At 56.0% G+C, this 13094-nt stretch overlaps 1 protein-coding gene across 2 annotated transcripts; it reads right to left on the bottom strand.

Moving 5' to 3' along the window:
* Positions 1-704: 704 nt before the first annotated feature.
* Positions 705-10651, bottom strand: PMM1 (phosphomannomutase 1). 2 transcript variants are annotated; one of them, XM_068971141.1, is made up of 8 exons: positions 10539-10651; positions 7898-8015; positions 6351-6427; positions 6126-6217; positions 5832-5931; positions 2329-2404; positions 1547-1662; positions 705-1175 (listed from the first exon to the last, which is right to left on the bottom strand). In XM_068971141.1, exons 1-8 carry the CDS (start codon positions 10623-10625, stop codon positions 1053-1055), a joined length of 789 nt encoding a protein of 262 aa, XP_068827242.1. In that variant the 5' UTR covers positions 10626-10651; the 3' UTR covers positions 705-1052. The 2 variants fall into 2 exon arrangements, with proteins under 2 accessions (XP_068827242.1, XP_068827241.1); XM_068971140.1 differs by having other exon boundaries at positions 6126-6238.
* Between the last annotated feature and the right edge of the window lie 2443 nt (positions 10652-13094).

Consider the following 13094-nt stretch of genomic DNA (forward strand, 5'->3'; position numbering starts at 1 on the left):
AGGATCCCAGCCCTGTGGCTATGTGTACCCCATCCCTGTCCTGAGGCTGGAAGACCAGAGCTGTTAGGGCGTACTGGCCAGCCCCCTAAAACTCAGAATGGCCCCAGTTTGAGCTGGGCCTACTCAAGCAAGGCCTGAAGCCTTTCACCTGAGGAACAGGCTCCCTGGCTTCCTCAGAGGAAAGTTTACTGGTGCAGGTTAACTCCTGGGAACCCCCAAGACACCACCGCCCCCACCAGGAGTAGGCTCCCCCCTTTTAGGCACGAACCAGGAGGCAGACTGTGCTAACAGCAACCCTGGGCCGCCCCACTCATGGCCCCAGTGTCCAGCCAGACCTCCTGAGACCCCCAGCAGCCTCCTGGATCCCCCATCCTTCCTGACACTGGCAATAAACCCTCAACTGTGACTCAGCCTGGCCCAGAGCTGCCTGTCTATCGGGTCCCGGGGGATGGGGCTGGGGGAGGACACCCCAAACAGCTCTTGTTTGGGGTTCAGTGGCCCACCCGCCTGGACTGCATCACATCTGCTGTGACCTGGGCCAAGTCCCTGCCACATGCGTCAGTCTCATCTGCAAAGTGGGGGGCCGGAGCAGTGTCTGTGACTGGGGCCAATTAGCCACTCGGATATTAGCCATATCACGCTCCACAGGGTTTAATATCCATGAGATAAAGTTCTCACGAATGTGCATGGTCCCCACTGCTCTGCACCCCATGGAGGGCTGGCAGGCAGGCAGGGCGGGCTCTATCTCGTACCAACATTCGCACACGCTTCCTGCGCAGACAGAGACCTGTTCTGCCAAGAGTCCGGGCAGAAGCTGCATCCAGGGCCATCGGGTCGGGCTGAAGGCTGGAAGCCAGGCCCACCAGGAGCTGACCAGCTGCGGGTGGCTGTCCACACAGACCCTGGGCCCGTAGAGGTGGGCCTTCAGTAGGTAACACGAGGCAGGGGTGCTGGGCCAGAGGAGGGGCCTGGCACCCCCAGTGCTGGGGCCAGGGGCTCTCTTGGCGTGGACAGAGCTCCCTGAAGTCCCGAAGGGCAGGTGTGGGCCCTGGTCACGCCTCGTGGGCTGTCTCTGGGAAGAAGAGCTCGCGGCATCGCTGCACTGTGTCCTGCGGCGACACCACGCTGTGGCCGACCGTCCGGGGGTCGGTGTAGATCTCAAAGTCGTTCCCGCCCTGCACACCGAGGAAGGGCAGTGAAGGCATGTGTACACGCGTGGTGCCTGGAGGAGGCTTCCAGGCTCGGGGACCAACACCCACCCGGGCCTGGGGTCCCCTCCCCACACTGGCTCCTACACAGCTGCTCCTCCGGCCCCCTCAGAACCGCCAGGAGGCCCACCTTCTTCACGACATGGGCCCTGACTTGCTCTGTGACACGGGGCACGTGTCCAACCAGCTCTGGGTCCCAGCCTTCCAATCTGTATAATGGGGCTGGTGAACTCTGACTGCTTTCTGGGAGTTTCCCAGGAGGTGTGTCCCATTATCCCGTGTCCTGGCCCTGATCCGGGGGGGTAGGGGGACCTGGGACGAGCCTGAGGCACACTTACAGGGCTGGTCTCGTTCCCAAAGAAATGGATAGTGTCGAAGCAGTCCTGGTCCAGGCTGTCCAGGCAGTAGCGCTTGTCCCAGCCCTCGGGGAAGACGTCAAAGCTGATCATGCCTCCTGCAGGGTGTCGGGAGTCGGGCAGACGAGGTGAGCAGAGGGGTGGCTCACGGGGCCTTGGGCAAGGCCCTTCATTCGTTCATTCATTTCAGCAATGCCTGAGTGCCTAATGAGCACCAGGTGCAGGGCACGGACAGGCTCAGGGTCCTCACGGGTTACGATCCAGGTGGGAGGAGGGGTGGGAGGTGACCAGACCACCTCTCAGCTCATGTAAGTCAATGGCAGGGGTCAGGGGTGGAGGGGTAGGGAAGCTCCCCAGCTGGTGTGTTCGGGGGACAGCTCTCCAAGAAGGTGACACTGAGCTGAGACCTCAACCAGAGTGGCAGCTGGCCGGGAGCCATATGATCCTCAGGGCAGAGAAGGGGTGTGCAGGGCCTGAATTTCATTAAAGTCAGAGGGAGCCTCGGAAGGGCTCTAAGCAGGGATGTGACAGGGGCTGTTTGTCCACAAGGCTCCCTCCGGCCACTGTAGGGGGAAGTGGCAGTGAGGGTTGCCTGGGTTTAGGGAAAGCTTTGGGGGCTAGGGTCCTGCCTGTGTTGGCTCAGCCTGCCCTTGATGCACCTGGGGGACTGGGAAGGGTTTCTGAAAATGCTCAGGGTGCAGCCTGGCCTTGGCAGTGAGGCCCTGCATGGTAGACCTCTCAGGCCCTCCATGGGGTGGACGTACCACGGGAGAATCTCAGTCCTTTGCCGGCAAACTCGGTTTTCAGGGCTTCCACGAACTTCTCCCGGATCTTCTCCTTCTGCAGAAGGGGAGGGAACAGACTGAGGTTTAGGGGGCCACGTGTGCTGGGCCCTGGGCTGGGCAGACAGTGCCTGTGAGTTCACTGAGCCTGCCAGGTGGAGCTCATGACCCCCACTATACAGATGTGGAAGCTGGGGCTCAGAGAAGGCCGATGCCTAGTTCAGGGTCACCCAGCCTCAGAGGCAGGGCCAGAAGTCCTAAAGTAAATTCAGTGCCAGGTGTGCTAGCGGAATTCGGGCAAGGTATCCTGAAGGAGGCCTTGGAGCAGAGACTCGAGGAGGAAGGCTGAAGGGATGGGACGGTCTGAGTCCTGAGTCACAGTGTCCACCTCAGGGCGGGGCTCAGCCCTGTCAGCTCTGCCCAGCCCAGCCACAGCTCAGAGTGTTAAGAGCCAAGAGCATGCAGAGACCTGTGAGTAAGAGGCACTGGTGGTTTAGCTGCTAAGTCGTGTCCAACTCTTTACGACCCCATGGGCTGTAGCCCACCAGGTTCCTCTGTCCGTGGGATCCTCCAGGCAAGAATACTGGAGTGGGTTGCCATTCCCTTCTCCAGGGGATCTTCCTGACCCAGGGATTGAACCCAGGTCTCCCGCATTGCAGGCAGAATCTTTCCCAACTTAGCTATGTGGGAAGTGGCAGCAGGCAAAGAAGTCAGCAGGAGTTTGGGACGATCACAGCACCCATCACGTAGCAATGTGCCTTCACTGAGCACCTTCCACGTGTTCCTGGTTCCTACCCCTCTGGGCGGGACCTTGGAAGCCTGCAGCGTATCTATGGACACCAAGAAGGGGACACTCACTCACCAGCCCAGGGATTCCCCAGCCTGGCCTTGCTGGGGCCACAGAGGGGAACAGCCGCACTGGGCCTGGAGGGGAGTGTCTTAGCTGCTGAGCTGACGGGGGCCATGGTCGCGGGAGCAGACGGCAGGCTCACTGTGGCCGAGGCACCAAGGTGGGCAGCCCCCACCTGGCCACCTCGAAAGATCAGCAGGATGATCAGCACACAGAGGGCCTGGAAGCCAGGCTGGGGAGCTTGGACACATCCCAGGGGACCAAGAGCCACTGAGGATTGCAGAGCACGGGGGTTAAGGCGCCCAGTTCTGCACTGTAGTCAGTCAGTGATGGGTAGGACTAGAAACGGAGGAGAGACAGGTGGCGGCCAGCAGTCGGGAGCCTGGAAATGTGGTCCAGGGAGCACATGAGAGATAAAGGCAGGCTGCCTAGGTCCCAAGCCCAGCCGCTGTGCCTCCTGGCTATGACTCTGACTCGATTTCCTGGGCTTAAAGATGTGTATTGAATGAACCCTGACATACTCTCAAGGGAACAGAGATGAGGGATATAACCTTCCCAGAAAGCCTTGGCTTCCCAGGGAGACCAGCATCTATCAGAGGCCACTCTGTGGGTCCAGTGTTAGTGCTAAGGGTGCCCCAGGCTCAGAATAAATGGTCCAGAGCAGCTGCACTGTCTGTCTCCAGAGAACCAGGCTGGTCACCGGACAGCCCCACGTACCAAGTCCAGCCTTAGCAGAGACCAGCACGGTGTCCTCAGGCTGGTTCACATGCTCTCTGGCCTCAATGTCCTCAGACCCTGTCCTCTGAGGCGTCTGAAGGAAGGTAAAACATTAGTATTAGATCTGTGCTGGTGAACTGCACACAGATCAGAAGGTTCATGTCCCTCTCCAGTATCAGAAAAGGGCAGAACAAGACGCAAAATATAAGAGAAGACCCTGAGGGCTGTGGGAAGAGTCAGTGTGTTCCACCTCATAAGATGGGAACTGTGATCATTCCCACTTTACAGGTGAGAAAACAGAGGCACGCAGCAGAGAAGCCCCTTTTCCAGGTTGCTGGGCAAGTCAGAGGTGGAGCTGGGATGGGAAACCTGGGTGGTTCGAGAAAGGGCCACCTCTCCATATGTGTGTGGGAAGAGGTTCTTGGCCAGTGCTCAATCACCCACTCCAACAAGGAAGTCTCCATGCCCGCGGGCATTGCCTGTGGGCCTTGGGGCCCCGGGCGGGAATGGGGATGAGCTGGATAAGCTGGGAGTTGTCACCAAGTCCCACACAGCCTCTGGGAAACATCAGAAGGAAGCAAGCAGAAGGCCAAGTTCAAGTCTTGGGCTGCAACTCATTCCCTACATAACCTTGGGCAAGTCACTTTTCTCTGAGCCTCAATTTCCTCATTCATAAAATGGGGATAACATCATCTATTTCATTCAAAAAGTATGTCTCAAGCACTTTTGTCAGGCTTATGCTGGGCCCATGGATCTAGCAGGCAACAGCCACAGAAATCCCAGCCCTTAAGGAGCTTACAGCTTTACTGAAAGAGACAGATAACCAAGATGTAAAAACAGGTGATGCCCTGGATTAGTGGGTGGTAAAGGCTGCCTGGGAAGAAAGAAAACTTTGAAGAGGAGGAAGCACAAGGAGGCGCTGGGTTATGTGTCATGCTTAGGGAAGGTGATACTGGCAAGGTGACACAGAGGTGACACTTGAGCAGATGTGATGGAGGTGAGAAGACACAGCCCTGAAGCAGGAGAGTCTGCTGTCTCTAGAATGAGCAGGGAGGGCATGGCTACGGCAGAGACAGCAAAGGGGGGAACAGAACAGCAGGCCAGGGCACCTCCCTGGCGCTCCAGTGGCTGAGAATACGCCTTGCAATGCAGGGGACGGGGGTGCCACCCCTGTTCAGGGAACTAGATCCCACATGTTGCGAGGAAGACCTGAGGCAGCCAATAAATAGAGTTTAAAAAGGGCAGCCAGTGGGAAGGTCAGAGACGGGCTGATATGGAAAGGCCTGGGGGACGGCCTCCAGCCCTGAGAGCGGAGGGCAGGGAGTGATGAGCAACATCCAAGTCAAGGTCAGTGGGGGCAGTGCACCCAAAGGTGACAGGGACCTTGGTGTGTTCCAAAGACAGACACACAGGGAGAGGGTGTCTGAGCCAGGCAGACCCCTCAGGGCTCCAGAGACCACAGGAGGTTGCCCGGGGGCCCATGGAAGGACTGTCAGGCAGGGCAGCCAGATGTGCTGCAGAAGGTTCTCAGTGGCGCTGCTGGAGAACAGGTGGGCAGGGCGCAGAGGCACACACAGGGGTGAAGGGATTTTTTTTTTGAGACCAACTCGGGCGGCTGAAACCCCAGGAATTACTGTTGGGCTCTATGGGGTGGGAAGGTGGAAGAGATGCCCCAGGTGTTGGCTCAGGCGAGCAGGCGGCTGGTGGTCCTGGTCGCCAAGGGCAGTGACCGAGCCAGCAGTGCTGGGAAGACACAGAAGTGCCGACAACCACAGCACAGAGCGGGTGTTCGAAAGGGTACCGGTCGAATCAGAACAGCCTGGCACCACCGACCCTTTTCACGGATGAGAAAATAAAGGCTCAGAGAGGTCAAGTGACTGAGGTCCTAGAGACTAAGGCTGACAGTGGGTGGTGGCACCTTGTCTAGTTCGGAGAACTCGATTCGCTCCTCCAGGGTGCAGCTCCGGCCGATGGGTGAGATGTTCAGCATGCCGTTCCGGAACTCGATGAAGGTCCCACTGGGGGCGAGGGGGCGGGTGGAGGGGCGGGGAGGCGGAGCCAGAGAGAAGAAGGACCCTGAATTCAAATCCAGTCCCACCGGGACTTCACCGGGGACACGCATCCACCCCTGGGCAAGTCAGAGCCCGTCTGCGAGAGCCCATGCCCACCACTCCCATTCCGGGGAGGGGGCCCAGGAGGGGCGGGGTCTCACCGCTTCTTGGGCAGTCTGAGCAGGGCCATGTAGCGGAGGCAGAAGTTGATCAAGTCCTGCAGGAGCTCTTCCCCCAGGTGGTTCTGGATGGTCTGGGCAAGGGACACAGGGCTCTGAGGGTAGTGGGCGTGGCGCCCCTCCCCCCTCCCAGGACAGAAGGCACCCAGGGACTGTTCCACTGTGGAAAAGTGTCCCAAGAGCCAGGGGGAGAGGCAGGGCACCGACCTGCTTGGAGAGCAGCCGTCCATGCTTATACTGCACCGTCCCGTTCTCAGCAAACACATAATCAAACTTCTCGATAACTTCAGGTCCACGTAGAGGCCAGAGGGAAAGGCACAGTGTGAGACCAGATACCCAGAGCCAAGGAGAGAGGTGAAACCCACACTCCTTGGTCTGGCATTCAAAGCACCCTTGTTCCATCCCCAACCTGCTTTTCCAGCCTCCTCGCCTTCGCAACTTGGTTTTTTTCCAAACATCCACACAAGCCCGTCACAGCCCTGGGCCTTCGCTCCTGCAGCTCCTTCTGCCTGGGATGCCCTCCCCCCTCACTTTTCCTCCAAGCTCCAGTTCCCGCCTCTGGAAGTCCCCCAGGACTTCCCGGCAGAGGACATCATTTCTGTCCTGCACTCCTACAGGCCCTGGGCACAGGAACTTCCCTTCTGTTTTACAACTTCCATCACTGTGCCATCGAGGCTGGCTGCATGGGGGATGTTTTTGACTCTGACTGCCACCAAGAAGTGGCTGGAGCACAGCCAGGAGGCTACTGCGGGGTCGGGTAGGGGGAGAGCACCCGGACAATGGTGGGGTGATGGAGACACAGATACAGGAGATCAGGGTGCGGGGAGACATTTTTGGACTTGCTGATAAAATAGACAAGGGGTTGGGGAAAGGGGGCTTTCTTAATGGCTCAGATGGTAAAGAATTCACCTGCAATGCAGCAGACCCAGGTTCGATGCCTGGGTCGGGAAGACGACCTGAAGAAGGAAATGGCAATCTACTGCAGTATGCTCGCCTAGAGAATTCCATGGATTGAGGAACCAGACGGGCTACAGTCCATGGGGTCATAAAGAGTATGACAGGACTGAACAACTAACACTTTCACCCTTGGGGAGAAGTCTCTAGGTCCGCAGAACTGCCAGGATGACTTTAGAATCCTGCTCTGTTAAACGAGATTATCATACCCACCCTAAAGCATAGTTGTGAGGATTAAATGAAAAGAAGTTAATACAAGGTCATTTTCAACCTGTGGTAGCCCACTTTAAAGATGAGGAAATCAAGACTCAGCAGGGAGAACTAGGAAAGGAGACTATGTAAGGGCTGGATTCTGTCTGCTTGGTTCCCTGCTGTTTCTCCAAAGTCAGCACAGCGCCTGGCATATAGTAAGTGTTGCGGTGTTCGTCACTCAGCTGTGTCTGACTTTGTGACCCCATGGACTGTAGCCTGCCAGGATCCTCTGTCCATGGAATTCTCCAGGCAAGAATATCATTCCCTTCCCCAGCGGATCTTCCTGACCCAGGGACTGAACCCAGGTCTCCCACACTGCGGGCAGATTCTTTATCGTCTGAGCCACCAGGGAGGCCTGGCACATAGTAGGTATTGACCAAATGTTTGTTAAATCCCTGGAGCAAACACCTGCCTATTCACTCTGCTTCCTTTGCCCCACAGAAGCAGGACTGGGTCTTTGAAGGCACATTGCTCCAGGGGTCTCCCAAACTCCCCACACCCTCCACCCCCACCACCCAACTGTGGAATTGGTTCTGGCCTCTCCTTACCTTCATCCCCCTCTCCCAGCTGCTCGGCAATTTTCGAGTAGTCAGAGCCGCCCACCACACCGATCTGCACCCTACTTCGCAACTTCTGCAGGAAGGCAGCCACCTCTGGGTCGATTTTCTGCAGGGGACAGGGAAGCACAGGCTCCGTCGGCATGTCTGGGTCCTCCACCCAGCCCTCACTCAGGGCTGAGTCCTGGGAGCCCATGTTCCACCCAGATCTGGGGCCAGTCAGGGTTTAGAACCCAGATCTCCAAATTAGAAGCGCTTGGGTTCAAACTCTGGCTCAAGTTCCTCAATAGCAGGATGACCTGAGCAAATGGCTTTGCCTTTGCCTCAGTTGTCCCATCTATAAAACGGGGATCACAGTAGAACCTGGAGAGGGTCACTGTTAAGGATTAAATGAGACAGTGCTTGGAAAAACAACTAGCAACTGGCTTCCCTGGTGGCTCAGTGGCAGAGGATCTGCCTGCCAATGCAGGAGACAGAGGGCCATTCCCTGATCCGGGAATATCCTACAGGCCGCGGAGCAACTAAGCCCGTGAGCCACAACTACTGAGCCTGTGCTCTAGGGCCAGAGACGTGCAACTACTGAAGCCCAAGAGCCTGTGTTCCACAGGAGAAGGCCCCACACTGAGAAGCCCAAGCACCTGCAAGGAAGAGCAGCCCCTGCTCTCTGCAACTAGAGAAAGCCCTCACTCACAGCAACGAAGACCCAGCACAGTAAAACTAAATAAATAAACAAAACAAAACAAAAACAACTAGTGACTAATCACTTGAAAAGATGTCCCCCCAAGGAAATGTAAACTAATGAGTTTCAGTCCTCGTTACTCAAAGCTGACACTATCTAGGGTGGACATAGGAGAAATGCACTCAGATGTTGCTGGTCAGAGTGTAAATTGGTATAGCCACTTGGAGGGTAGTCTGGCAAGATCTAGCAAAACTTTACATGCCAGGACTCGTCACCCAGAATTCCCCGGGTGTATATGTTCACTGGGTGAACACTGAAAAACTGCAAATAAGCTAATCAATTGGAGAATGGCACACAGCTGCTCTGAAATTCTATCCTGTGCTTGCACAGAATAAGGCAGGACTGTGTTCCCAACATGAGAGAGCACCAAAACCCGCTGTTAATGGTTAAAAGCAAGTTGCAGGAACTTCCCTGGTGGTCCAGGGGGTAAGACACCGAGCTCCCAACGCAGGGGGCCCGGGTTTGATTCAGGGAACCAGATCCTGTATGCTGCAGTGAAGATCGAAGATTCCATGTGCCGCAACTAAGACCTGGTGCAGCCAAATTAATTATTTAAAAAAATTATGATATCGACTATTTTTTTTAAAGCAAGTTGCAGAAGGGCACACACAGTATGATACCAGTTGCTAAAAACAAACAAACACAAACACACACAAACTCACAACTTTGGGATGCGGCTGGGCCGCAATCCTGACTAGTCAGAAGGGACTTTACCCTTCTCTGTTACGCTTTCATTCTTTACAAGAGAATGTGTTTGTGAATATGCGTACAATTAAAGATTAACTTAAAATGTACTATGGACAGATCTTAGGTGGATGAACAGACAGCACTGACCCTCTAGTCTTGTTTAGGCCCTGGGAGCAGTGGGAAGGCAAGGTGGCCAGATTGCTTCCTGTGCCCCCAGGGCTCTCATTCAGGGGCCGGGATGCTAAGCCCAGGGTTCCTATAAGCCCCTGCCTTGCCACCCAGATCTAGTGGCTCCTGCTCTAAGAGATCCCTCAGTAGGTCCTGGTGGACCCAGACAAGAGGGCAAGAAAAGAGGCCTGCTTATCCACGCACCCAGCTGCGGGAAGCGGGGCTTGGGGGGGGTAGATGGGGGTGGGAGGCTCATCCTGAGTTAGATCCAATGGGAGAAAAACTAGGTGTGGAGCAGAGGTTGGAGCATCAACCCAGTGAGATGCTTTTAGAAAGAAAACCACACCCCCACCCACCCTGTACCACAACATCCCTACGGAGACCAGACCAGTCCCCCACCCCTTACCTCCAGGAGGAAGAAGCCCCCAAACTCAGCCTGAATGGTACAGAAGCCCTCCCTCCCTGGAAGAGGAGAATGGAGGTGGGAGAGAAAGTAGGGAAGGGGGTTGAGAAACTAAATGCAGGCCAGCCCGATTTTGCAAAGGGATGGCTCCGAGACCCCCACCGATGGCTCTCGCGCCCCATCGATCGGGACTCTTAACGCTTGGGTGTGTTGTCCTGTATGGAAACCCAAGGTTCAGACGACAGCTCCGGGCTACTGGTGTGACCTAGGGCTGAACTGGTGGTGGGAACCAAGGCTGGGGAGACGGGGGCGGGGGCGGGGGTTGGCGTCCCAAGGCAGGCCTGGCGGGGGAGGGAATTAGGCCCCTGCTCGCAGCTTCTTCCCTCAAGAATCCGACCCATTCCCCTCGCACCCAGGCAGAGAAAGTGGGCGCCGATGCTCGGGTGGGCTGTGAAGTGGGGAATCGGGAGGGCTCATTCCCAGCGTGCAGCCCTGGGGTGTCAGGGGCCGGGTGTTGCGGCAGCCCACGCACGGTCCCAGGGGATCTGGGATCACGCCGCTGCAAGTCACTCATTAGGCTTCTGGGTGTCCGCGTGACACCCCCAACGGGAGCTTCTGAACGAGCGGGGTCCTACCTGGCGAGCCGGCGTGAGGGTCCCGTCCACGTCAAACAGGCAGAGGACGCGCTCCTTCCTGCGGGCGCCCTCAGCGGTGACGGCCATGGTTGCAGCTCCCGGCGCCCAGCTGAGACTATGGCTGGGGCCGCCGGAGCCGCTTGGGATAGAGGACGGACGGGGCGGGGCCTAAGGGGCGGGGCCTAAGGGGGCGGGGCCAGCAGGCAGATCGGAGAGCGCCAAATTGGGAAGGGGCGTGGCCCGGATGCGGCCGACACCGGGCTTGCGCTGACGTGGGACGAGAATTCTGATGGCACCAAAAGGAGAAGGGCCGTGGCATCGGGAAGGGCAAAACCTCGCAGGTTCCGTCAGTTCAGTTAATTTAGTCGTTCTGTCGTGTCCGACTCTTTGCGGACCCTAAGAAATGCAGCACGCCAGGCTTCCCTCGGATTTTACCAAGCCGAACCGGAGGCGGGCCTAGGCCTCGGCCCGGAAGTGAGGGATGGAACCCGGAAGGAAGGGGCGGGGCCAGCTTTGGCCCTTGGCGGGGTGGTTCCGACGGCAAGTGGGGGCGGGGCGGGGGCGGGGCCTCGAGCCCGCAGTGCAGAGTCCGCGGGCGAGGCGGGGCTCAGCGCCCCGCCCCCTCCCTCTAGGAGTAGGTCTCCCCTGCCGCTCTCTGCCCAGTCCGCCACTCACCCCCGGGCAATCAGTTCCTCTAGGGCTCACCCCCTCCCTCCTAATGCCTTTGACCTACAGATCTCCAGCTTTAAGAAATCTGATGGCCTTTGCTCAAGGCTCTGTACTTTGCCGAATGGCCTTTCCTGACCCTTCTCCAGCTGTCATTCTGCCCACCCCATGAAGTGAAATGAAATGAAATCGGTCAGTCGTGTCCGACTCTTTGCGACCCGATGGACTGTGGCCTACGAGGTTCCTCCATCCGTGGAATTTTCTAGACAAGAATACTGGAGTGGGTTGCCATTTCCTTCTCCAGGGGATCTTCCCGACCCAGGGATCGAACCTGGGTCTTCTGCATTGTAAACAGATGCTTTTACCGTCTGAGCCACCAGGGAATCCCGTCCACCCCTATAAGGTGTAGCTAATGGTTTACTTTCTTTAAGAAACCTTAAGACTTCAGGCCTTCGCTGCAGGGAGCACAGGTTCCATCCCTGGTCGGAGAACTAGGATTCCCTGCCAGCTTTGCGCTGCACTGCCAAAAAAAAAAGTATATATGAAAAAAAGAAATTTCTTGGACCCCTCTCTATTCACAACTATTTAACCATCACGGTGACTTCTTCCCAGGTTCACCATCTATGTGACTTTGGACAAGTTACTTGACCCCTCCAAGGCTCTTACAGATGTGTTTCCATATGTAATGAAGAAGGAAATGGCAACCCACTCCAGTACTCTTGCTTGGAATCCCATGGAGGGAGGAGCCTGGTGGGCTACAGTCCATGGGGTTGCAAAGAGTCAGATAGGACTGAGCGACTTCACTTTCACTTTTCCACCTGTAAAATGAAAAGAACACCACCTATTTTGTAGGGTTGCTTTGCTCATGAGAAAGAGCCCACAGAGTAGCCCCTCTCTGGATGTTGGTTTTATGGCAAATTTCAAAGTTCTTTCTGCTCTTGGAAATGCGTTGGCCCCAGCTTTCTCCTCTCTAAGATTCTTTGTTTCCTCCTTAGAAGCCAGAACCAAAGCCCCACCTCCACTCCCCTCTGTATCCCGATGGGTTGGTTGCCTGCGTAGGCAGGCATTTTTGCTACACCCACCATCTTTACCCTGATACCTGTGATTGCCTCTGGTTGTTTTGGTCATACTGAGACACATGTATCCATTGCTGGCCAAAATCTTGGCTTTCTCTGCCTGCTGAAGCATAATAAAAAAAATACAGAGACAGAGTTGGGAGGAAGTAGAAAGGTGGCTTTAATTCTCAGCCACTGGAGAGGGGAATACAGTGGGCTAATGCCTCAAGAACTGTGCCCCCTCATTCAGGAGTCTAGGGGCTTATATAAGATAAAGGAGCTGGTGATGAGAACAAAGGTGTTAGGATCTTGACTTCTTCCTCTCGCATTGTTTCAAAGACAGTCATAGACTGGCTGTCAGTAATCCAATAATTGAGTCTGGCTCTGTGGCCTTCTTTCTGATATGTACCTACAAAGGGAAAGGTGTTGTAAGGATAAACACCAGATACTGGGTGTATTTAGCATAGAGTCAAAGGAAAAATAGGTGTGAACTGTAGCTCCTACAGAAGTTCAGTTCAGTTCAGTCGCTCAGTCATGTCCGACTCTTTCCAACCCCATGAATCGCAGCACGCCAGGCCTCCCTGTCCATCACCAACTCCCGGAGTTCACTCAAACTCATGTCCATCGAGTCAGTGATGCCATCCAGCCATCTCATCCTCTGTTGTCCCCTTAAAAAAGCAAGCTTAGTTATAAACATGCACAGTTAGGAGCAGTTAAAAAAAAAGGGCTACCCTGATGGCTCAAACAGTAAAGAATCTGCTTGCAATGCAGGAGACACTGGTGACTTGGGTCCGATCCCTGGGTCGGGAAGACTCCCCTGGAGGAAGAAATGGCA

The sequence above is a fragment of the Capricornis sumatraensis genome, chromosome 4 (assembly GCF_032405125.1).
Source record: "Capricornis sumatraensis isolate serow.1 chromosome 4, serow.2, whole genome shotgun sequence".
NCBI lineage: Eukaryota > Metazoa > Chordata > Mammalia > Artiodactyla > Bovidae > Capricornis > Capricornis sumatraensis.

What these genes read in the sequence shown, in the direction of transcription:
- PMM1 (XM_068971140.1), bottom strand. Translation starts at nt 10,625, where the DNA reads ATGGCCGTCACCGCTGAGGGCGCCCGCAGGAAGGAGCGCGTCCTCTGC. An exon ending in CTCAGACTGCCCAAGAAGCG is followed by an intron (nt 5,932 to 6,125) that starts GTGAGACCCCGC and finishes CCTCGCCCCCAG; the next exon opens with TGGGACCTTCATCGAGTTCC. An exon ending in TTGGGAACGAGACCAGCCCT is followed by an intron (nt 1,176 to 1,546) that starts GTAAGTGTGCCT and finishes CTCGGTGTGCAG; the next exon opens with GGCGGGAACGACTTTGAGAT.